General features: G+C 41.0%; 1 protein-coding gene across 8 annotated transcripts in view; it reads left to right on the top strand.

The window, feature by feature from the left end:
* Positions 1-20,902, top strand: part of ABCC5 (ATP binding cassette subfamily C member 5) — a 74,882-nt gene extending 53,980 nt beyond the window's left edge. For 5 of the 8 annotated variants that reach the window (XM_075031526.1, XM_075031527.1, XM_075031528.1 and 2 more), the window contains 10 exons: positions 6,298-6,438; positions 7,096-7,247; positions 7,690-7,806; positions 8,993-9,228; positions 11,582-11,695; positions 12,743-12,855; positions 13,840-13,948; positions 15,304-15,531; positions 15,831-15,973; positions 16,648-20,899. In XM_075031526.1, the coding sequence (XP_074887627.1) occupies positions 6,298-6,438; positions 7,096-7,247; positions 7,690-7,806; positions 8,993-9,228; positions 11,582-11,695; positions 12,743-12,855; positions 13,840-13,948; positions 15,304-15,531; positions 15,831-15,973; positions 16,648-16,920 (1,626 nt within the window). In that variant the 3' untranslated portion in view covers positions 16,921-20,899. Of the gene's footprint in view, positions 1-6,297; positions 6,439-7,095; positions 7,248-7,689; positions 7,807-8,992; positions 9,229-11,581; positions 11,696-12,742; positions 12,856-13,839; positions 13,949-15,226; positions 15,532-15,830; positions 16,086-16,647 lie in introns of those variants that run through there. The other 3 variants (XR_012650930.1, XM_075031532.1, XR_012650931.1) reach the window with 3 other exon arrangements.
* Positions 20,903-23,793: the final 2,891 nt, after the last annotated feature.

The raw sequence follows: 23,793 nt of genomic DNA on the forward strand, positions 1-23,793 counted from the left end.
CACCCACCCAGCCGCCCTCCTTCCTTCCTTTCCCCGTCGCCCGGACCCCCAAGGCTATTCACACCTCCCCACCACGGCAGTCGTTTTAAAGTTTTTCGTCCTTTAAGGGCATCGCGGTTGTTGGCGAGGAGCGTGAAAATTTGAAAACTCCTGCCTCGGCTGAGTTCTTCGGGACAAGTTACATAATCGGCAAATACAGGAGCTTCCCTGTGGGTTTTGCCAGGTGCTTACCAAATCAGGCCTTTGCGCACCTAGGTTGACGTTCCAGCGAGCCGTGGTCAGGAGCTTTGAGAAGAGCGGAGTGAGATTCCACGTATTCCTAAAAGTTACCTGCTGGAAAAAGGGATGAGAAATGGCCTAATACACCCATTTCGATGCAGCCATGGGAGGTGCTCTCATGTCTGCGTGAATTAACCTTCTTCAGCAGTGAGATGCTTTGTAAATTCTGTCACTTCTTTTAAACCCCTGGTATTTAGATGCACTTTATTCCTGGCCTTTTAGGTGCTGTTTAGCAGATCTTGTGTTTTTAAGAACTTATGATAGTGAAAATATAAAGTTATCACTGCAACATTAGTTCTTTTTGTCACTGTATAGTCCCTTCAGGTTGGGAATTGAACTAACGTGGTTCTTGAATCTATTTGCAAAAGGAATGTTTTTTTGAGAGTCTTGCAACTTTGATGCCTCTGTCTTGCCTAATGGAATTGACTCTCAGCCTGCTGGTTTGGTATTGCCGTTGCATTGGTCAAAACCAGTAAATGTGTGCATCTATTCGACTATTATAACCTATTCAACAAGAGCAGGCTTTGAACGTAAGGTTTCATGCAAAATAACCCAATAGCAAGTACATACTAAGCCTTTCATTATGAAAGTGTTGCTGAGTAGAATGAGTTTGCTGGATCTTTTTCTGTCTCATTTTAATACTACGTTGAAGCTCACAAAAATAACTTCATCCTCAAAATGATCTGGATAGTCTTAATATATTGGCTCACTTGGAATAGTGAGTTCCACGTGAAGGCTTTTATTGACAGAAGTTTCCTTTTGTTAGATAGTGACTCTTTAACATGCTGGTCCTTCCTTAAAAGTGCAAAAATGAGGTGAAATTCTGGCACTTTAAAATTTCAGATCCACTTGTAAGTGAGGATATTGTTCCTTTTCACTTATGGAACTCCTGGTTTAACTATTTCCTTGTACAATACTCTGCTGAAGCTTTTCTGCACTGAAGAGGTATATGGGCGATGTCTTTCAGGGCCCACAGTGGGTTCGGAAGATTGTGTTCTTTGTTTTTTTTCAAGATTTTATGGAGAAACCTGTTTCATCTACTCTGTGGTGGGAAGGCTTTAAAGCTAATTTGGTGTTGCTCCGTGCTCTATAATCATTCTCAGTCTGGCTGAGCCATACCTCTCAAAGTACACGGTAGCATACTTTCCTCCTCTTGAATAAATTGTTTTATTTTAGGCTAGCCTGTGCTTTCTGCTGGGTTTTGCCAGCCCTGTTGCTGAAGGGGCAGACTGTCCTGCTGTGTTTATGGAGAAATGATCTCAGATGTAACGGAATACTGATCTGAGACTCGGCTTTAGAAATGATCTGAAAACCGCTGGAAGGCGCAGGGCACTGATTGATGTGATCTTCATTAGTCTCACCTTGCATTAACACGTTGCCTCCTTGGCCTTGCACATAATCCAGGGTGAATGTTACATACTTGAGGATGCTGAGAGTAGGGCATTTTTTCCATTCCCTCTGTTGTTTGTCTTGCTTCCCCTGGATCAGACGTGAACTAGCTTTTCTTCATCCTGTCTTTTGAAGCCTTTACTGTACCTTTAATGGCGTGTACTGCTTCAGTTGAAATGAAGCTACAGGGACTAGTGTCAAAAGATTATTGATGGTTACAGTGTCAGGGGCATGCACTGCCCTTTTCAAGTGATACGGAAAAGTAGAAGCAGGCGTGCTCGCTGACATAAATCGTACCACGTTTCCTCGCTCACTATTGTAGATTTTGGCTGGCAAAATATTTGTCCTCGAGTAGCACCTGTTCTAGCTCTTCATGTTCGCACGCTGAACTATTTTTTTTGGATCCAAAGTCATTTCGTGCTATTGTAGTGCTATCTGTCATTGCTCTTTTTCAGCCTAGTGTTGCATTTTAATAGGGATGAGTAACCCATATGTGTGTAAGGGTGAACTGGTTTATACTCGTGTCTATACTCGTGTCTAGTACATTTCCTCACGGTACCTTTTCTCTGTGTAAGTGAACAAACTTTACAGTGTTAGACCTCTGTCTTCTAGAAGTTCTGTTTTCTTTGACCTTTCTTTAAATGTAATCTTTTCAGGTCAGCGTTTATTTTCTATGGGACCCTTAGCATACTTGTGGGACCTATAAAACAGTAAATTCCTGTTACAGTGCTGCGTGGACGTGTTGGCAGTAAGATCAGCACTGGAGATAGTAGTCTGTTTAAAATTGGAAACCTATTGTCTTGATATACTTGGTTTGAGCCATCTGGATATGTTATTCGACTGTCCCATTATTTCTCCTGTGGAGGAAGGAGCCAAGATCTTTGGTTGTTTGATGGACATTGAGAGACAGCTGAGAGATTAAATCTGCCTTTCACAGGGCATTCCAGCTCCCTGCGCTGTTAGGAAACCATATGCTCGGTACATCACCAGTTTGCATCAGAAGCAAGACTGTCATAAATATTGTGTGTGTCTCATGGTGTGGGCTGAAGGCACACGCTGATCAGGTGTGTCAGTGACAGTGCTCTTCCTCCCCTTCTTTTCCCTCACCCCTTAGTTCTTGGTCCTACAAATACTCGTTCATAAGATGGTTTTTTTTCCCCCTTCCCTAGAGAGAAATATCTACATCTGTCTCTTGCCCACTGTGTCACACCTCTGATTTGGCAGCGCACATGTTAACACTAGTGCTATTTTCTTTCCATGACAACCTTAAATGCAAACCCCACTCTGTGTTCTGGTATAAAAAATTATAGCATTTCTTAATTTTCAGGATTCAGCAAAAAGGACAGCCCTTTTTGCAGTGCTGGGAACTTCCCTGTTGTTCCATTAGATTTGTCCTGATTCTTCAGTCGTCCTAGAGTGACTTGTCCTGGTGTACTTTGCTCCTGTCACATCCTTCGCATCTCAGATGTGCGGTTTACTTTGTCATCAGATGGAGCGGCTTGTTGTTTGTCTAGAACGGAAGCTGTGGCGTTGCAGCTCTTCTTGGGAGCTTCATCAATAATGCAGGTAGAAACATGGAGAGATTTAAAATTGAAAGAGGCTTAGCTAATTGCCATTGTCATTTGCCAGATTTGGGTAAAAGATTGTAATCTAAGTCAATAAAAAATATGTTTTTGGCAGGTGCCTTATAAAGTGTGAGCTTCTTTGCAGTATGTGGGCAGGGGGAACCTGGACTGCCCAAAGCCTCTGTTCAGCAGAGGAGCCAAGCAGCAGGTTTTTTTACTTGAAATGCATCGTAGAACAGCTTTAATGTGTGAAACAGCTCACCTGTATACTTGAAAAACTAGATAAGAATGATGAGCATTATGACGAGTCATGTATATTTCTGAAGGGGAGCACAGGAGGGATTTGGATGTAGAGTAGATGATATGGCCCCAAATACTGCTCTGTCCCTGTGTACTGCTCCACCCCCCTGTCCCCAGCAGTACCCTGCTCCTTGCACTCCTTTCTGGGATGCTGCTTATACTCGTTTTCCCCAGTCCATAGTCCTGCCTCTGTCCGGTAGCATAGCCTGGTCTATTTATATTACAGATCTATTTATATTGTTTCAGGATAACTTTCATCATTGTTCCAAGTGCATCTGGAAAGAGAGACGGAGGCTTGCCATGTAGCTGCAGACATTAGGAAACAGGGGAAAAAAATACTTCATCCTCTGCAAATATTTTCCCTCTTGGCCTGTGGGGCTGGTGCTTCATTTAACTTCAACCAAATGTCAAATAAAGGGGAACTGGTTGAAAAGAAATTGTCCTTAATTTATGGAGTTTCTTGTAAACAAGAATCAGCTTCTCAGTTCCCCTTTGCTTCCTGCTTATGTTTTCTTCCTGCTCTGGTCAGGGAGAACTTCCCCTTATCTCTCTGCTCTAAAGACATCATCTGTCAACCCTTTTTCCTTCCTACTCTAGTGTTGCAGCTGAGGTCTGGTGGTGTCTTATATCTCTGTTTTCTTTGTTAGCCTTTTCTGTCTCTCAAAAAGCAAAGGAAACAGAACCTTTTGAAGGTGAGCCTCTTCAGCAAGGCCAATGATACGGATTGTAAGTCAGACTTTTTGTGATACAAGCACAAAGCCACTGATCAGAGGAGTGTTTTTAAAAGTTGGCATTGGGGCAGATCTTGAAAAACTTAACTTCTGAGCCTCCTTCCTGGATCATTAGAAAACTACTACCCTGGATTAAAACATAGCACTTGCATTTTTATGTGAATGTGTGTTCTGGGCAGAAGCTCTTAGTTTCAAACTGTGGGTTTTAATGAGACCTGTGTCCCCAAATGCCTTCTGGAATAGTTGACTCCAGTTCCACAATGTCACATCGCAGACACAATATTCATTGCTGTGAAATGCAGGTATCCATGGAGTGGGAATCTGTAGCTGTGTAGTGCACCTTGGCTGTGACCTAGGGATTTGGCCAGTGGCATGCTGAAATGCAGCATGTGGATTTGAAGAGTCGCGTAGCCTTAGCCCTCGTGGTGTAAGTGAGGCAAGGTTCATCAGAAGTCATGCTTTAAGCACGCTTCTGGCCCAAGAGACTTGAAACAGAAGAGGGTACTCTTAAAACAAATTTCAAGATAAGTATGCTGCTCTGAGATTAATTTTACTTCTAGATAAAGGTTTTTAATTTTGTAATGCCTCCCACCTAGAAAAAACTGCGTTTGCCAGTGGAAGTGTGAACCTCTATACAAATAACTGAAAGCTGCTGACAGTGTGTTTCCTTTCCTTACCTTTCGCTGATCTCCAGGGGTACTACTGAAGTGAATGATTTGGGAGTGGAGCACACTGACATCCGAGGAAAAGGGTCTGAAGGCAAGGGAAGAAGATAACAAGAAGTAACCTTATAGGACAGAGGGGGAGAGAGAAAACTTTGACTTCCAGAACACAGAGGTTAACTAGGAGACAGAATTGTAATATGTTGTTAAAATGAGAGCAGACATAGTACCCAGGCTTCTCTTCTGTAAGTATTTCATTGCTTTCTCTTGAGGACCAGAAATGAACTAGTGTCTGCACTAACTGCTATTCCCTGAATTCAGATTTATTGGTTGCTTTGATCTAAGAATTCAGCAGACTCAGAAGTTTTATTCCTTGCGCTTGACTGTTCCCAAGACTTCCAGTGGTTCTAACTTTATTGCAAGTTTCACAATATTTGATATTTTCCATAAAAGTTCAGCTCCAGAGTTCTAGGATTACAAGAAAATCCTTATTTAAAATTGCTCTTACGTTCCAAAGTTGGAGGCAGGGAGCATGTGAAAGCATAAACATTGCATTTGAAACAGAAAACCCAAAAGGCAAATAACCGCACTTTTTCATATTATTCTTAATCTGTTCTAATTATTTGCTGAGGGTCTGATTCATGATTTATTTGGTGTTTGATATTGAAAATTGACATGCTCAGTGGTGTGGGGTTTTTTTGGTTTGGTGTGTTTTTGTTGGTTTTTTTTGTGTGACCACCCAGAATCTCCTTATCCGCTCTGTAAAAAGAGGCCTCTAGTGTCATTGACCAGATGTTTCTTACATATACTGACTTTTTTGCATAGTGTCAAAATGTTTGATGCTTCAGCCAGCAGGGCAGTGTCAGGGTCAGAGATAAAGTTGTGTACACTGTTCAGCCTCAGGGTTTTTTGGTTTGTGAGTTTGGGGTTGTTTGGCTTGGTTTTTTTTTTTAGCTTGCGTTACCTGACCCCTACTACTCCTGTTCATGTTGAATTAGAAACACGAAGATATTCAGAGTACTCCCTCTGAGAAGAAGGTTGTGTGGATGTTTGTTAGGGAGTTGTTTTTAACCAGGCAAATTGATACCACAGAAATAGCGAGTGGCTGGAAGACACTATGTTGTGTGGCACCACTTGGTGTTCAGACAGTAAGGAATTACTCCGAGTAGTCATGGCAAATAAACAGGAGTAGGAAGATGTATTGTTAGAAATGAAAATGTGCCCTGTGCCAGATATTCATCTGGGGAGCCAAGCAGCTGAGGTGTTCCTTCTCCTCCACAATCCTCTTGATTTCAGGTTTTGGTTTTTGGCAGTTCATCCTTGTGGTTTTGTCCTTTTCCCTCACCTCTTCTTCACATCATGTTTCAACAGATCTGGTGGCTGGATCCAGAACTGACGTATGGCAATGCCAAGCCATTTGTCTTCACGCAGGGCCACTCAGTGTGTAACCGGTCTTTCTTCCCCTGCTTTGACACACCAGCAGTGAAATGTACCTATTCAGCTACTGTCAAGGTAAGTGACTGAATGGCTATAAATGGATCATGGAGCACTGAGCTGCTGTTAACTTGTGAAAGCATAGTTACATTGTGTGTGTACATACGATATTAAATATTAATTGTGACAGCGTTATAAAAAATACTGGAGTTTTTAGATCCCATTCTGGTTCTTGGGCCAGAATCAGGGCACTGTCCCAAAGGCAACTCTGTTACTGATCATACTTGGCTCTTGCCTTACCTGTACTCAACACTGAAAGGGTAACCGTGAAATGGATAACACAAAAGAGAGAGAGAATTTGGCTGGTCACTTCCAGTAGTGGTTATTGATGATAATACTGAACTGTATTTTATCAGTTCTTGAAAGGAAAAAACCAAAGTTTTATGAAAGCAGCATCAAATAATTTTGCATTTTGTGTAGGTGAATAATTTGATATGTTGGCACTTTTGGGGCAGCTGGCATAAAAACCCATGCAATATAGGAGGAGTAATGTTTTTGGTTGGTATGTTTTCACGGGCTGGGTAGATTATGGTATAAAAACCTCACAGAAATCTTAGATTTTGTGTTATCTGAATGATTGATTTTAATGTACATCCTCAAGCATAGATGAACAAAACCAGAGAGATCAGTGGTGTGGTAATTCAGCTGTGATCATCTAGTGTGTTGGTCTTCCAGGCTCCAGCAGGCATACAGGTGTTGATGAGTGCCACCCAAAGTACCTATTTAGAAGAGGAAGGTGTATATCAATTTTATATGGAATATCCAGTTCCTGCCTACCTAGTGGCCCTGGTGGCAGGAGACCTTATACATGCAGACATAGGTCCAAGGTAAGATTTGCAGTGAGTTGGTTCTGCTTTTTGTGTCTCTCTACAGTGCTTCATGTTGTAAGTAGAAAATGTGTTGAGTCATTGATAAGGGAACAGTTGGGACCATGTGCTGCGAGCATTCAGAGAATTTGAGGTTTAGTTGCGTGTAAAGAAATTCATGGCACTGCACTGGCAAAGATATTTTCTTCTTTCATAAATGTTGCTATTGTCCCCTGTAGTCATTGCAGCTACTTGTCTCATTGCCTAATTTAAGGGATCTTTGATTATCTCTTGCCATGTATCCATAGAGTGTTAGCCTAAAGAAGGCCTGAATCTGTTGTGAGACCTCTTAGCACTATTACCATACATGGAAGTGTGGTGAGAAGTCAGGCTATTTTTTTTTTTTTTTAAGAGATAATTCAGTTTGCTGAAGTATCACCTGATGTTTTCTGTTTTCTGACAGGAGCAGAGTGTGGGCAGAGCCTTGCCTGCTGCCAACAGCCATCAGCAAGCTTTCTGGCATTGTTGAGCGCTGGTTGACTGCTGCAGAGAGTCTGTATGGCCCATATATATGGGGAAGGTGAGTTTAATAAGTCTCCCAGGAATGTGTAGTGGGAACAAAATAAAACAATCTTGAGAAATCATCCTGCTTTCTCCCTATGCTAGCAATAGCAGGACAAATGAGCCTCTCAGCTGGCAGCACTGTAGTAGTTGGAAGCAAACTCTGGAGTTCTGTCTCTGCAAGTGGCAGAGAAGACCATGGAGGCACAGTGGTGTTTTGCCTGGTGTGGTGGGCAGAACTGGAGGTTTCTAAACAGTGGATCTTCCCTGAGGAGTGAAGGTTTTTCATACTATAGTGTTTTGTGATGCAAGTCCAACATTGGGCCAGACACCATTTAAAATGTATGGCAGTTTTATTTATTCATCTTACTTATTTTTACATGCGGTACTTGACATACGGTATTTTTATTGTGGTATGTCTGAGGGTGCTGAAAACCTGATTCAGTACAGACTCAGTGAGAGTCCTAGTCTCTAAACCCATCATTAATAGTTTCTGAAGTTAAGCTTGTCTATGTATTAAAAGAAAATGTTTTGAGAGAATGCTTTCATTGTTTGGATAGGAGAAAATGTTTACAAAGGCGTGCTATATTTCTTTGCTAAAGGTAAGCAGGAAGAACGTGGTGGTGGTGTTAATGTACAAAATGCTGCTTGAAATAATCTGAGAACACAGCCCAGTGTGCCAGTACTGATCATTGTTGGAGAAATTTAGAAAACAAAACAAACAGTATTATTATGTTCTGAAGCAGACAGACTAGAGTCATTTTGCTGACGCTGCAGGTACACCAAATCAATTAATTTATTTGATAGCTTCCCAGTGTGTCTCTTTCCTGGGAGCCTCTGGGGTCTCGACACTGTGTATGTGGTAGTGTTTGTAGAGTAAACTTAGTGGTTCTGGCTCTCAGATATACAACTTGTGATGAGTTTGTTTGTGTGACGGGAGCGTGATGCTTCTGGGAAGTGCTGGATCTGCTGCACATGAAAAGACTGTCTAGTGCGCAGGTCCTTGGCCAACAGAATAAGCTCTGCAATCCCCTGATCAGAAGAATAAGGCACCACTGCTCTAGAAAGTTTGTTCCTGAAGCCACAAAAAAGTCTCAGAAGAGCCTTTTCTAAAGAAAAAAAAAGTTACTATGTGTCTTATGAAATAGCTGTAATTTACCTGTCTCCTTTCTCCTCTCTTCCTTCTTCTCTCTCCCTAATTTTAGATATGACATTGTTTTTCTTCCTCCATCCTTCCCTATTGTTGCCATGGAAAACCCATGCCTGACCTTCATCATCTCTTCCATTCTGGAGAGCGATGAGTTTTTAATCATTGACGTCATTCATGAAGTTGCCCACAGCTGGTTTGGAAACGCAGTCACCAATGCTACATGGGAGGAGATGTGGCTGAGTGAGGGGCTAGCCACATATGCACAGCGCCGGATCACCACTGAGACCTACGGTATAGATGCAGAAATGTTTCTCCTTATGCTATGTCTAACCAATAATTGAGAGTTGGCTGCATAGAATATTTGCCTTGGGAGCTCAAAAGTCTGTAGGGAGCTGGTTTTCTTTTTTTATTTCTGGAACACACGCAGCCCCAAATTGCACTGAACATCTTAGATGCTTAGAGTGTGATGTTGTCTTGGCTTTGGGTGGAATCAATACCTGATACAGTAATAGGGGCTTTAAGTGAGGTGTGTTAGCACAGCATTGTAAGGCCATTGGTAGGAACTTTGGAACTACTGTTGGGTACCAGGCAGGTGTTCATATGTCAGAGCAAGGTGAGTGGAGGATGAGCTTCAGAGAAAGATGTAAGAAATCTTATCATGGTTATATTGTGAAATAACTATTGTCTGAACAAGTGTCTTTCTAATCCTGATCAGTCAGTAGCTACCTACTGTTGGAAAGAATGATGGCAATAGCACTTAGAAAAAAACCAAACTTACACATCTACATAGCTGTCTGTTTATCTGCTTGAGGCTTCCTGAAGAATTGTACAGCCCTGCCTTTGCTTATATCAGTGAATTTCACAGGTCAATTGTATGGTACTGTCTTTAGAATATAGTAGTAGTAAATCATTCCTATTGCTTTTCAGTTTAATTGGATTTTTATGGAAGTGAATAATGGGAACATACACTTCTCTAGTTTGTCCTGTTATGTTCTTAAAAGCCTGTACCATGTGTATTCTCACGCATCCGCTGTAAACAATCTTGGAAAAATTCCTGGAAATCTTGGCAGTGAGAGTGTTTAGAAGGATGCCTTTGTTTTTATTCATGTATATTGTTTTTGGAGATGAGCTGATGATAGTGAAGTTTAGGGAAAGAAGTGCTCTGAGCATATATGGAGATGTTACAATGTATATTATATATCTTTGAAAGCTGTTTTATGTTGAGTAATTCTCAGTGGTTAGGACTGTTCTTATAAGTCACATTGTGTTTTACATGGCAGTGATACGAATAGATCAGAAGATACTGACCTGTTCTCTATCCCATCTTAGTCTGTCCCTCTGACATAGGACAAGCTACTTGCTGATTTTGGTCTATTCTCTTGAAATTTAGAACTGGTTGTTTCAAGAAGCAATTGTTCAGGAAACTAAGAAATGCCTTTTCCTGTGCCATTCTTTAGTAAGCTCTTTTTGCATTCCGTTTTGTTTCTAAGATAAATCTCTGATCTGAATCTTGCCATTTCTGACGTCATCTCTGGAGTATCTTCTGCTGTTAATAAAAAGGCATCTTTGTAATGACATTGTTTACAGAAATTGGAGTCCACTGACAACCACACCTCTTGGATCTTGCTTAATCCTCCTCCCTGTAGCTTAAAGTAATTGCCCTTAACACTAGCTATCCTGGTTCTTGCTTTCCCCTGTGAAGCACATGAACCCCTTTGTCTGCCAGTATGGGTTCTTCTATCTTCCAAATATATCCTGGTTCTTAATTCTCATTTTGCTTATATCTGATTCCTGTGTATATATGTAGAGACTCTGAGATTATATCTGTGTAACAAGCCCTATCATTGAAGACTTAGCAAAGAAAGATAAAGTGTTAATAGTGCTGGATGTTAAGTATCTTCTGAATCTGAAAATCTATTTTCTGCAGCTTTTTACATCTGCAAGGGCGTAGGAAAGATCTCTTGACTTACCAGTGTAATACAGCTAGTTTGGCTTGAAAGCATGGAATGCTCTACACTGCAGTTAAAAGAGAAAGAGTAGCCTACCCAGTCGCAGCTGTAAAAGAAATTCTAATGAGTGGAAGGTGAAAACTGTATGACACAATATGGGTAGGGTGCTAGATAAAGCTTAAAAAAGATCCACAGGATCTGTAATATACCAGCTAAATCTAATCCTTTTCTGTTTTCACCCAAGAGGTGACATTCACTTAGTAATATCCTTGGCACTGAATATGGAATCGTGTGTCTACTATTCTACCAGTGACTTTACTTTTTTGTAGTACTTGATTGGTCCTTGAAAATTACCTGGACAATACTTATTCCAATGCTGCCCTGCTTACCTTGCTATAACTGATAAGATGATGTCAAGGATGTAAACTTTAGCATAGTTTTCATGCTGCTTTGTTTTTCGGTTCAGTCTGCTGCATAATTGGAGTGAGTAAATGCACTGTTTCAGGTTCTGACTTTCATTACAAATTGCAAGGATTTTTTGCACTCAAGTTTCTCCACCATAACATTACTGTGATTCTGTCTTGCTGCTGTCTTTTACACCTTCAGTAGGTTTTATTTTGTACCTGTGCTAGTTCTGCACAGGTTAGGTTTTGCTAGTGACTTTCCCACAACTAATAAGTTTCTTTCTGGGCTAGGAGCTGCCTTCACATGTTTGGAGACTGCATTCCGCCTTGATGCCCTCCACAGACAGATGAAGCTCCTTGGAGAAGACAACCCAGTCAGCAAGCTTCAGGTTAAACTGGAGCCAGGTATTGCTTTTGGCTGAAGCTGCTGTACACAAAATTTCTGTATATCGATGCTGGAATATAGGCCAAAAAGACTAATTTTTACATATCCCTTATAAAAGAAAGAAAAAAGGAAATACTAGTTTGTAAACCAGTCTAAAAGTAAATAAGGAAACTTGCCTTGAAGTTTTCTTTAATGTTGGCTAACTCATCTTTGTAAATATTGTTCTGTTTAAGAACAAAACAGACTCACTGAGTAGAAACAGAGTGTGAAAAACTGCCTTGAAAGCTGTGTGGTTTTGAGCTTCTGAATATGTAAAATAAAGCAGTTTATAATGAAAATATTTGGAAACATCATATAAAATCCTGTGCTATTAAATGTTCCTCCTTTTATGTGTTCATGTAAGAACTATGTATGTATGCATAAGCATACAGATAAACATAAGTACTTGCTCTCCTCTTGAGTGAGCTATGCAGAGGCTGTTGGTTATCCCCTGAGCCAGATGCACGTCTGCACTCCAGCATCGTGTATCTTCTTCACTGATAGTTCTCTAGTTCTGTGGTCACCACTGGAGGTGTGAAGCATTCTTCAATCTAGATGATATTTAAAACAACCTAAAATGCAAGTGGAGGTGATATTGGAACCAAATGGAATGGAAAAGCATGTGTTAGAAGTCTCAAAAAAGGAACAAATAGTGATTACCTTACATTGATAGATTTAAAAATTTATGGTATGGTGATTCCCTGAGTTTGGTGCTGGGGAAAAAAAAAAAAAAAAGATTTGTCTTCAAATTCCAGGTGTGTTTTCAGTGACTTCTAATTTGAGGTGACTTGTTCCATTAGGAATTAATATTTAGCTTACAATGATTGATTCCCCCCCCCAGTCTGTGTGTTTGGACTGCTTCCATTTAATTTACTGCAGTAAATTAAATGTACTGACAATAGGCTTGTTTTGATTTTAAGTCACTACATCTCGACTCAGTGATCTCTAAGGGGTCTGTATGCTTGGAAGAGTTGGAAATTGGTGTCCTCATTAGAGTGTCTTATAACATTGTTGTCTTCTCCTTTCAGGTGTAAATCCTAGTAATTTAATGAACCTCTTCACCTATGAGAAAGGCTACTGCTTTGTTTACTACCTGTCCCAGCTCTGTGGTGACCCAAGACACTTTGACTCTTTCCTAAGAGTGAGTGTGAATAAGCATGTGTTTCCTTTGAGATTTAGAGCTGCTTTTTTTTTTTCTTTTTTTTTTTCTTCAGGTTTTGTCACTGTGGCTAATTGATAGGGGTAAAGTTGAATACGAGGGTGTCTGAGATGGAAGAATGGTGTGGGCCTGTCTGTCAACCTAGATAATTCTTTCTATGAGATTTCTCTTAAGTGCTCATGCTCTTCTTTCGTCTCAGATTCTAAGCTTATAATGTGCCAAATACAGAGTAGTAGTATACTTTTGTTACCTCCTGTTCTGTGCTCCAAATAATTAGAAAGCTGTTCCAGTATAGATTGTGACTGGAACGATGTGACTTCATTCACTAGTGAAAAGTATTAGCTTGTGGTTTTTTAGCCAGTGTGACAAAGGGCATGGTTTCCTATGTTGGGGCAGGTTTGGTGCCTTGGAGCACATTCGCAAAACCTATAGAAAATTATGTTAGCTATTGACTTGTTTTTGAAACGTGACAAAACTCATTGCTTTTTCTTTTTGCTGCGTGCATGGTTTTTATCTCCGCTTCCAATCCATCCCCCATTCCGTCTTTCTCTTTAGTTCTTTAAGTATGACTTTAGTCCATAATCTAACAGTGAATAATACAGTGGCCAGTTGTATTCTGACTTTCTGCCCTTGATATGTTAATGTATCTTTGATCTGTATCAGAACCCCCCCTCCTTGTACTCAGCTGCCAGTGTATTTGCAGCTACCCAATTTTATTCTTGTTATGGTGCTTTTATCATCTGGGAGGAGGAGGGAGAATATTTTTCTTGGTTTTTTTGGTTTTTTTTGTTTTTTTGGGGGGGGGGGTGGTTTTCTTGTGTCGGTTTGGTTTTTTTGAAACATTCCAAGTATTTGTTCTCGCTCTTCCATCTTTTTTTTTTTATTTTTTTTATTGCATGCAGTGATTCTACATTGAAAGGAAGCTGTCTCTCTCCTAATCATAACTTATCCTTTTTACTGTTTCAGGCCTACATTGAGAAGTACAAATTTACCAGCGTTGTGGCTCAAGATCTTCTGGATTCTTTCCTGAATTTTTTTCCAGAGCTGAAAGAGCAATGTGTTGAGAGCAAAGCAGGTAGGAAATTCACTTAGTTAACTGGATGATAAGTTTTGTGCTTGGCTTGGAGGATGCATAAGAAAATGCTAAGGCAAACAAAACCCTTTGGCAACAGCCAGATGTTCATGATAGAAATGGTTGTGGTGACTTATTGTTACTGCCTCCATCTTGGGGAATGAGAACATCTTAAATCGCTGACAATTTTGGCATTAATTAGCCGAGTGGCCCTCAGTTAACTTTCTCATTAACTCATCTTTCACACTGCAGACAGAATGATCAGTGCATGTGAGATTTACACATGCTCAAATGCAAGGAAAAGGTGAACACACTTTGAAATTTCATCTATTTTAATTACAGAAAACATGCTTTGAGAACTGTGACTTTTCCCAAGGACCTATCCATGCATATAAAATCTCTTCCATAATGTTTCACTCTCCCTTATATCCCCTATTTATAGCTGTTAGTGGATTTATGAAAGGTCTGTAATCTACTGGGTGCTTACTACTAGCCCACTTGCTTAAAGGAATGAGACTAACGTTATCCTGCCATGTGTCCCTTCTTGCAAGTAATTATTGAACCCATCCGTCAGTTTAAACCAGACTGGCAGTGGAGTACTTAAGGTTACTAGGTTCCTACAGGCTTTGTGGAAACTGCCTGTGGAGAGATGTAGATGAGTAAGCCTATTGTGGGAAAAACTGCAGCATGAGATCAGTAGTTCTATGTTTTATTTGGCCCACTGGTTGGCTAATGAGTTAACCACAGCACGTGCTAACTTTTGCCTGGCTAATACTCAGGGGATGCAGGAGAGAGGAGTTTTAGGGTAGATGGTGTGGAATGGGAAGTATTGCCAAGGGTTAGGAAAGTGCTGAGGTGGTAAAGGGTCAAGGGGAAGAGCTCTGTTGGAAACTAGGCTCTGCTAGCTCTGCCGCTTGTGGAGAAACTTCTTTTTTTTTTTAAGTTCTTGATTGTATAAATAAATTGCTTGGTTTTGCTGGTGTGTAGGAGGAGTTTAGTCAGCCCTCTCACTTTTTTTTTTATGAAGCATGTTTTCCCCCTATTCTTCAGTCTTCCTCAAAATTCTGAGGAAGAGAAATGCACGCACAAAAAAAATCTTATATTAGAACAGTTTGACCATAGATTCTTGTTAGCCTGGCTGCCTTAAGAGCATGTGTGGTTTTTGTTTTTACTGTAATGTTGAGCTCCAGAAAACTCATGGTTAAATTTGGAGGGGTTATGTCGCTGTAACTATAGGTTGGTCTGATTTGCTATTGTTAGAACCTCTTTTAACTGTGCTAGAAGCAGTCCTGAACCTTGAGGCAGCCAAGCCACCTGCAGAGACTCCTGCTCGACATTTTTGGTGCTCCTCATTCCAGGACTGGAGTTTGAACGTTGGCTCAATGCTACAGGACCTCCGTTAGCTGAGCCAGACTTATCTCAGGGATCCAGTCTGACCAGACCAGTGGAGATGCTCTTCAAACTCTGGACCACGGAGCCTCTGGACTCTGTTGCTGCTGCCAGCAGTGTTGACCTCACTAAATGGAGAACGTTCCAAACCGTGCTTTTCTTGGACAGATTGCTGGATGGGTCACCGCTGCCACATGGTGAGTACTCTGTCAGGATAGTAGAAAAGTATTCCTGGAATAAATAATTGATTTCTAAAGAGCCCTACCCCTTGTTGACCTTATCATTCACATTAAGTCAGGTTGGATGGGGCTTTGAGCAACCTGATGTAGTGAAAAATGTCCCTGCCCATGGCAAGGCGTTTGAAGTAGATGATCTTCAAAAGTCCTTTCCAACTCAAACCATTGTATGATTCTGTGATTTTATGATTCGTTAATCTCTGATGATCCTCAAACTCGACAAAATAGGTCATAGTTTTTTGTGTATGTGCTCTCTTCAGAGGTGATAAAAAAGCTTTCAGAATGTTACTCCTCTCAGCTGGACTCCATGAATGCAGAAATCCGTATCCGCTGGTTGCAGATTGTAGTCCGAAATGACTATTATCCAGACCTTTACAAAGTCCGTCGCTTCTTGGAAAACCAGGTACTAACTGCTGGATTAAAATCACTGCACCTCTCAGTGCATGAGACATGTGCATGAGACATGCGACGTGAAAGACCTTGGAACTTCTGCTTCCTGGCCAAGTGTAGACCAGGTGTGTTGCGAAGGGGCTGAGCATGGCTCACCTGCTAGCGGGTGGGGAGGAATGGGCAGATGTAATTTGAAGTGCCTACAGATAATCTCTGCTTTTCTAAGCCTAACTCAATACCCTTGTCCCAGCTCTGCCCAGTGTGTTTTTTGTGTTGCTTTGTAGCAGCCCTGGCTTTTCGAGACCAGAAATTTTCACACTACTAAATCATGTGATTGTTTGAATATTTGCACTTCAAGCAAGGCTAGGGCTCATTGAATTCCTTTCAGTAGTTTTTATTGTGCAGGAGCAAAAGGTTAATGCATGTGTTCGCTGTGGCCTCCTCCCTTTTAAAAATAGTTCTGTTATTTGTGGAATTAGCTCAGTCTTAGAGAGCAAATGCTTTTTTATTATCATTCATAAAATTCTTTGCATTAAACTTATTTAGAATAGACTCAGATGTCTTTCGAAGAAATGTATTGCTTGTCTCCAGTCTGAAGTCATTCAAGGCTGTTGGAGTGTAGCTGTAGAAGAGCAGAACTTCTTGACTTTTATTGAACTGATATTATCCAGTTTTCCTTTTTTGCAGATGTCTCGGATGTACACAATTCCACTTTATGAGGACCTTTGCACTGGCACCCTCAAGTCTTTTGCCTTAGAAATTTTTTACCAGACCCAAAACCAGCTGCACCCCAATTTGCGGAAAACCATCCAACAGATCTTATCACAGGGCTTGAATCCACTTCCTGCCATAGACACTACAGCAGTCACTACAGACACACCAGCAATGGTGCTTGAGGACAAAGTCTCAGAGGCCACAAATGGTGCCATTTCACTCAGGGATGTTAATGTGTCTGCTTAGATCACCAGCTCATGCCAGCCATGAAGCTTGAAAATGAGGACAGGAACAGAGGAAGGATACCAAGTGTTGCCTCCTTGCCCTCAGCCCTGCAGCTGCAGTGTGTTGTTGTAACTGGATTTCTCTCCCAAAACACAAAGCAAATGTGCCTTCAAGTATCCAGCGTGTGACACTGCCAGATTTCAGAGATCTCCTTCAGCTGTAGGATGGATATTTTGATTCAGTTTATACTGGGCGGGGACTCCTGGGCAGTTGCTTCTCCGTGGAAAGTGGGTAGTTCCCTTTCCTGAGGCTCTTCTGGATGGTTTCTCCAAGTTTGTTGGTTGATGGTTTGTTTTGGTTTTTTTCTTTTCTTTTCTTTTCTTTTTTTTTCCCTCTTTTTGTCTGAGGCCACTGAGGCATGTCCTACTTGCTGTGTGTACGTTGCTGGGGAGTGTATATGTGTCAAGCTGCCATTATCCTGATATTTGGGCTGAAGTTCTGCAAAGGAGTGACTCAGGAATTGTCAGTGGCAGCAAACAGGTTTTCATGTTATGCTCCTTACTGTGACAGAGGTATTGTGATTTGGGAGGTAGGGGACTAATGCTTAAATAATTAAGAAACTAATTTTAAATAGCTCCTGTTCCCCCCTGCCCCCAGGGGCTAAATAATAATAATGCTTTTTATATATATAAATATATATATAAAAGAACAGGGAAACCTTATGATGGATTTGAAATCCTTCTGTAGTTAACCCTACCCTCAGTTTTCCCTTTGCACTCAATGGGACAAGCAATAAAGAAATGTGTAGGCTCGAATTTTCAAAAAAGTTAAATTTAGGTGCCCAAATGCCATCAATTCTGGTACTAGCTGGATGCCTAAATCTTTTTAACTGTTTTGACAAGTCTAGCTGCAGCCTTTGTTAGTGTGTTAGGATGTGTAGCACGTGTGTTTGTTAGATGCACTGTGTGTCTTCTGTTCTGTCCTTTTGGAAGAATTAACAGGACCTTTAATTTAATTTTTTTAAAGATCCCTAGCATATGTTTGGCCTGTAAGTCAACCATGGAGATACCCATGCTAAAATTTTACTGCCTTGAATAACGTTCGCCTGAATAACAGTTGTCCTGTCATACGATAGTCTGAGGGAAGCACCCTCTTTCTTGATGTGAAACTTTTAAGCCCCGCTTTACCTGAGTCTGTTTTCTGACTTATGGTGGTGGTAAGATGCCATTTCATTTACACAGCGTGCTATTTCTCTTGATCACTGGCCAGGCATGCAAGATGGGGTGACTCTCTCTTCCATCTGTGCCGTTTGGTCTCAGGAAGCTGAGGGCAAAGCATCATTGGGTATTACAGAGTACAGGTGATGGTTCTTAGACTCTGTGCCACATTATTCTTAACATGTGGGTACCTGTGTGCCTCTCGGTGAGCTCCCACGAAGCATCTCTGAGCTGATGTATCACCAGGATAGAGGACTAGTTTGAATAAAAGATGAAACATTTGTAAGAGGCTCAGCTAAAGGAGATGTGAGAGAGAAACTTTTATATACTTTGGGGCAAATTTTAGCCCTGCTATGGGGATCTACATAGCACAGAAAGAGGGGAAATTTGGGATTTTTTTTTTTTTTTTTCTCACCAAAAGTATCTGTTTACACCCATGTGTGGATGGGGACTTAGGTGCTGTTACTGGATCTGCATTTTCTGGCTTTAAATTAATTTGGACTTCACCGTAGCCTTAGCCTGGGCTGAACTGGGATAAAGCAATAATAAACTCAGGCCTCTGTAGTGCTTCATTAGTTTTCAAAATGGGCCATCAGCATTGTTGGGCTTCAGAACTCCAAGCTCTGCTCTTTGCTCCTTGAATGGGATTATCTTTTTCGTTCTGTTTTGTTTTCCCAGAAAGGGTGGAGAATGAGGTTTTCTGTACAAATCTCTTTCCTTTTTATTAGTTGTTCTACTGAAAGAGATTTGTGCAAGCTGACTTCCCACTTCCTGAGTTGCCGCTGTTGGTGCTGTGTCTCCTGGACCCCACTGCCAGCAGCAGCAGCCTGGCCAAGACCAGTAACCACTAGCATCTTTTGGAATCCTAGCCCTCTGTTTTAACACGTTTTATGTTGTGGGAGAATATATGTGACCCTGGTGGAAATTTTTAATTTACATGGATGCCTTATGATGATTGTCAAATTAAACTAAGCTTTGTGACAAGTTTAGCCTTTTGGGCAGTTTTTCAGCATCCCTGCTATAGATGTGTGGAAGAGCTAACTTGGTACATTGTCTTTGTTTTGTCCTTTTTTGGAGTGCAGCATAGAGGGAGTTTGGAAGCTATTTAAAAGCTGCACAGCAAGAAGTTGGAGAGGTGGCAAAAGCAAATAATCAAAAGTAAATATTATCTATTGTTACTACAGCTGAGTGAAATACATTAGATCAGCTGTGTGTTTGCATATATATGCATCAGAGCAGGGAAATGCTGGCTGAAGCTAACAGACTGTTTCCTGCTTAAAGTACATAAGATCTAAGTTAGTGTTTCTGTTCTCATCTCTGTGAGATCTCATCAGATCCTATTTTCATAAGACTCGTTCTCTGAAACACAGAAGCAGAGCAAGATTTGTTGAAAGTATTCCATGCATCCTTCTTCAGGTACTTGTGCTCCTCCTGCGAGCAAGGAGTGCATTTTTATTTTGAAGAGACAAAAAATTGGCAGCAAATTTGTGGAGATAAGCCTTCCTTTTGTTGACACAAAATAAATTAGTGCTTCAGGCTACTTTCTGTCTTGGCTTGTATAGTAGACTTCACATTGACAGGCAAATTAGACTGAGATTAAATAGAAACTGTTTATTTGGCTTATCTTTGGTACATTCATTTCTGATCTGTTAAAGTAAGATTAGTACAGCAAATTGGTTTTATTTAAGCAGATGCCAAGATATAGGGTTGTCTTCTTTATTTTGAAAATGAAAGCAATTACTTTATTTCATTGCAGCCTTGCGCAGGGTGACATGGGATCTAGAAATATCACTTGTGGAAAAGCTCTGAAGAGCCAAACCCTTTAATAAAATGGAATGTTACTAAATTAATTTTTTAGCATTTCATAGCCACATTGATTGATACGTTAAGTATAATTCTTGTTAGCTACACGTATTACTCTGTTAAGCTTGTATCAGTAATTTTGCTGTCATGATACTTTGCAACGTCCTAACCATGCACTCCATTAACCAAGAATAATTCTAGCAAGCATCCCAAACATTCTGATTTAACCAAAATTTTCTCACATTCTCACACTGCAGTGACCTTGGCCGTTGCCTTTTTCAGATAACACGGGACCTTCTGTACATCTGTACTAAGCACATGTACTGCACAATTCACTTAGGTCAAGTACACTTCAGTCTGTTTTCCCTGTTTGTGTTTGTCGAAAGATAAAACAACACAATACAGTCAACACTTATAAATCACGTGACACTTGTTTTCACACTTTTTACTATAGATTGATAAAAGCCCAAAGTCATTATGACCACAATGTCAGACTTTGTGTATAAATGAAACTGCAGTAGAAATCACAATGTGAGATTTATCAAGCCGCTATCCTCTGAGTCATAGAATTATTTTTCTGTTGGGAGGACCCAATCTAAATGACACTGAATTTCTGGAAGACCCAGGTAAGTTGTTTTAGCTTTTGATCACATGCATTCCTAAAACTGCATACCTAATTTCTAGTTTGGATTTGTCTAGTTTCAGGCTCTCAAAACTACTGCTTTGTTTGCGAAACATAAACTGCTGACTTTTACTAACCTCTCTCCCATGTAAGTACCTGTTAATTCTTAAAGAAAACAGATTGAGTTGTTTGGTCTCTTGCTGCAAGGTATGTCTTCCACACTTCATGTATTGCTTTAGCTCTGGGTTGGAGCATGATGTTTCAGCATCCTTTTAAAGTGGAAATTGCACACTGTTTCTCAAAAATTACCTCAAATGCTGCTCTGTATTCTGCACCAACTTAATAAGAATTTTTTATTAATAATGTGCATTTATCCTGTTTTTTCATTCATTACAATAGTAATTTGGGCACCAGTTAGAGCATGTCTTACATGAACATGGCAACCTTTTCTTTTATAGATAAAAGAGTTTAGAGAAAAGCTATTCCATACTCCAGAGGTGGCTTTTCGCTCTATACAGAGGGAGACTAGCTGGTTGCATTAAATGATTGAGCCTGTGTGAACACTTCCCCTCACTCCTCTATGTGCATGCACCTTCTGCACTGGAAAACTCAAGTCTTACACTTCTGATTTCTTGTCAAGAGAATTAGGATTATGCTGAACATAGCATGCTCTGTGCCCCACAAGAAAGAGATATGTTCTAATATAGTAGAGACAAGTCTCTAAAATTTAAGAAATGGCATTAATGGGTTTTGCAGAGCATTGGACCCTTTTCCAAAAGCATACTTGCTGAGATGCAGGGTCTTAAGGAAGAGTGGGAGGTTGTAAGAAAGGGTGGGGGATGGGATATTCTTCATGCTCCTGTGATTTAGTGGAAAGGGTCACAGGGATTAAGTCATAGTAACTGGTTGACGTTCCAGGTGTATGACGCTAGGTGAATGACCAAGGGAAGCATCAGCTTTTTGCATTGTTTTAATTTTGGTGTTTTGTACCACCTTGTTCTTGTGTGCTGTGGTAGACGGCATGGAAGTTTGGAGCTGTGCTCTACCTCTGGGCATGCCTGAGGTAATGAGGGAGATCTTTGCCTACCAGTGGGAGTCTTCCTCAGACCAAGCCACTCTGTCTTTCTGGAAGAAGACTGAGTCTGTCTTCCCAGTAGCTGAAGAGCACAGCTGTACCAGGCTGCTTCTGGCTGGCTGATGAAAACCATCAGAGACCCCTTCCATACCATGCTCTTCTGACCATAAATCCCAAATATCCCCTCCAAAATCTCCGTTAAGCAAAATGACGTTCTGTGCTGTTCCTCTGACACAGCTCTGACCACTGTCAGCCTAGTGGTATTGCAGGGACTAAGCCTGTGCCCTTCCTAAGCCTGGTGTCAGGATCCACAGAATTGGAAGAGCTCCCCTGTGCAATTTGAACAACTTAGGTGTGTCTGAGTATGGCAGAAACAAACACACATGTTGGGCCCAACCACCACTGCTTGTTCGCTTCTACCGGTCTCCCTGTCCTTGAACCATCTGGAGTTGCAGATGAAAGCAAACATGACGTTGATGAAACCCCCAAACTGGAAAAAATCATGAAAATATCAAATCCTACTCTGTCAAAGGATAGTGTTCATTCACGTGGAAATGAGCTGGCTATTTAACTGGATGCAAATCCCTTTTAACTGTTTACATTTCCATAGCAACTGGACTCAGCCTCTCAGTGTCTGCTTTCCTGTTTTATGAGGAAATACGAAGCACCTATGTAAAGTGCACTGAGAAACAGATTGACAAAAAGGCAAGTGTCATTTTGTCTTAAAATGTTCAAGACTTACTGTCTGAATAGACCTGTGTTTCTGTCTTCAGGAATAGTTTAATCCAGTAGGATTGCCAAGAGGCAGCAGAGAAAATTTTCTGCTGCTTTTGTTCCAAAGAGTTTGGGGTTAATAGGAAAAAAACATTGCCAGCTGCATAATGGATGAATTTGCCCATTTCCAACTTTGCAGTGGGGCAAGGAAAGCATGTCAAATATCTTAGAGACCAAGATAATGTCCATCTCTTTCCTTCTTCTAATAACATCATAAATAAATACTGTTAGGTGTTTAACTAGTTCACTGTTCCAGGTCAGATCTACTATATTTAGAGTTAGAGCTCAACATTCATCCTGCTTTCTAGAGTCTGTCCTTTAATGGAATTTACACAGTTGTGATCTGTGATGGCTGTTTCCTAAAGAAAGCAGCAAGGGTGAAATCACACAGATGAGAGCCTCACTGTTCCTGAGACAGAGGCCTTTTTTTTTTCCCTTTCCCTCCCCCAACAGACCTCTCCTGTGTCAGCTCGCTTGCAGCCTGTGCAGCTGCAGCTCTCTTGCATGAGCCGTAGACAAGAGGGGTCCTTATTCTTATTGACGGCAATGTTTCCTTTGCTCCTGAAAGGGTCAAAACTCGAACATGAAAAGTCTTGTTTGTTAATTAAATTTGCTGTATGTGGGGGAGAAGCCTTACGTCCATACAACAGGCATAAGCAAGGGGCAAAGAATGTGTTTCTGGATTGGTCAGTGGTTGGACAGATACTGCAGTTACCTGTGGGGTTTGTGAGGAGGATTTCCATATTCATTTCTGATAGAAACGAATTAGACCAGTGTTTTCTGTGGATCTCTCTCGTTAAGACAACCTCTCTACCCAAGGACTAGGCGACATAACCCTTACACTCAAACCCATCCTTATAGGTGAGTGTGAAGAACAGCTTTTTTGGTAAACATTGTGGCCTTTCACACTGGCTCAGCAGCCTGCTTACTTGACCACACTTGAACTTCTTTAGAAACATTAACATAAAAGGCTGAAATACAAAAAAGAAAGCAGTCTGCTTCAGCGTGCCTTGACCTGGCCCCAAACCCTTGGAGCTAGCAGTGGTTTGCTGAAGGATGGCGCCTGCAAGTGGCATTCTCTTTGTGCGTTTCTTTCCTTTGTCATTGTTCTTTCAGCAAATCAGTATTTTTTAGTGTATTTTTTCTATATCACTAGGCAGAAGTAGCTATCAAAGTACAAGGAGCTGCATACTTCCTTTGTCAGTTCTGCCCTTGGACAATTGCTTAGTGATAAGCTATCTGAAAATGTAATCTTTGCCATTATCTCGAGAAACCGCTTTGTGAGGGTCACCAATTCCTGCGACAGTTTCTCTGTCATAACCTTTATGAAACTGTAGTTCGGTTTCGTTTTTCCTCAGCCTCTTAGAGCTGTTCAGGTGACCGTTACGCTTTCCTCCTCCAGC

This window comes from Buteo buteo, chromosome 7, assembly GCF_964188355.1.
Source record: "Buteo buteo chromosome 7, bButBut1.hap1.1, whole genome shotgun sequence".
Lineage (NCBI taxonomy): Eukaryota > Metazoa > Chordata > Aves > Accipitriformes > Accipitridae > Buteo > Buteo buteo.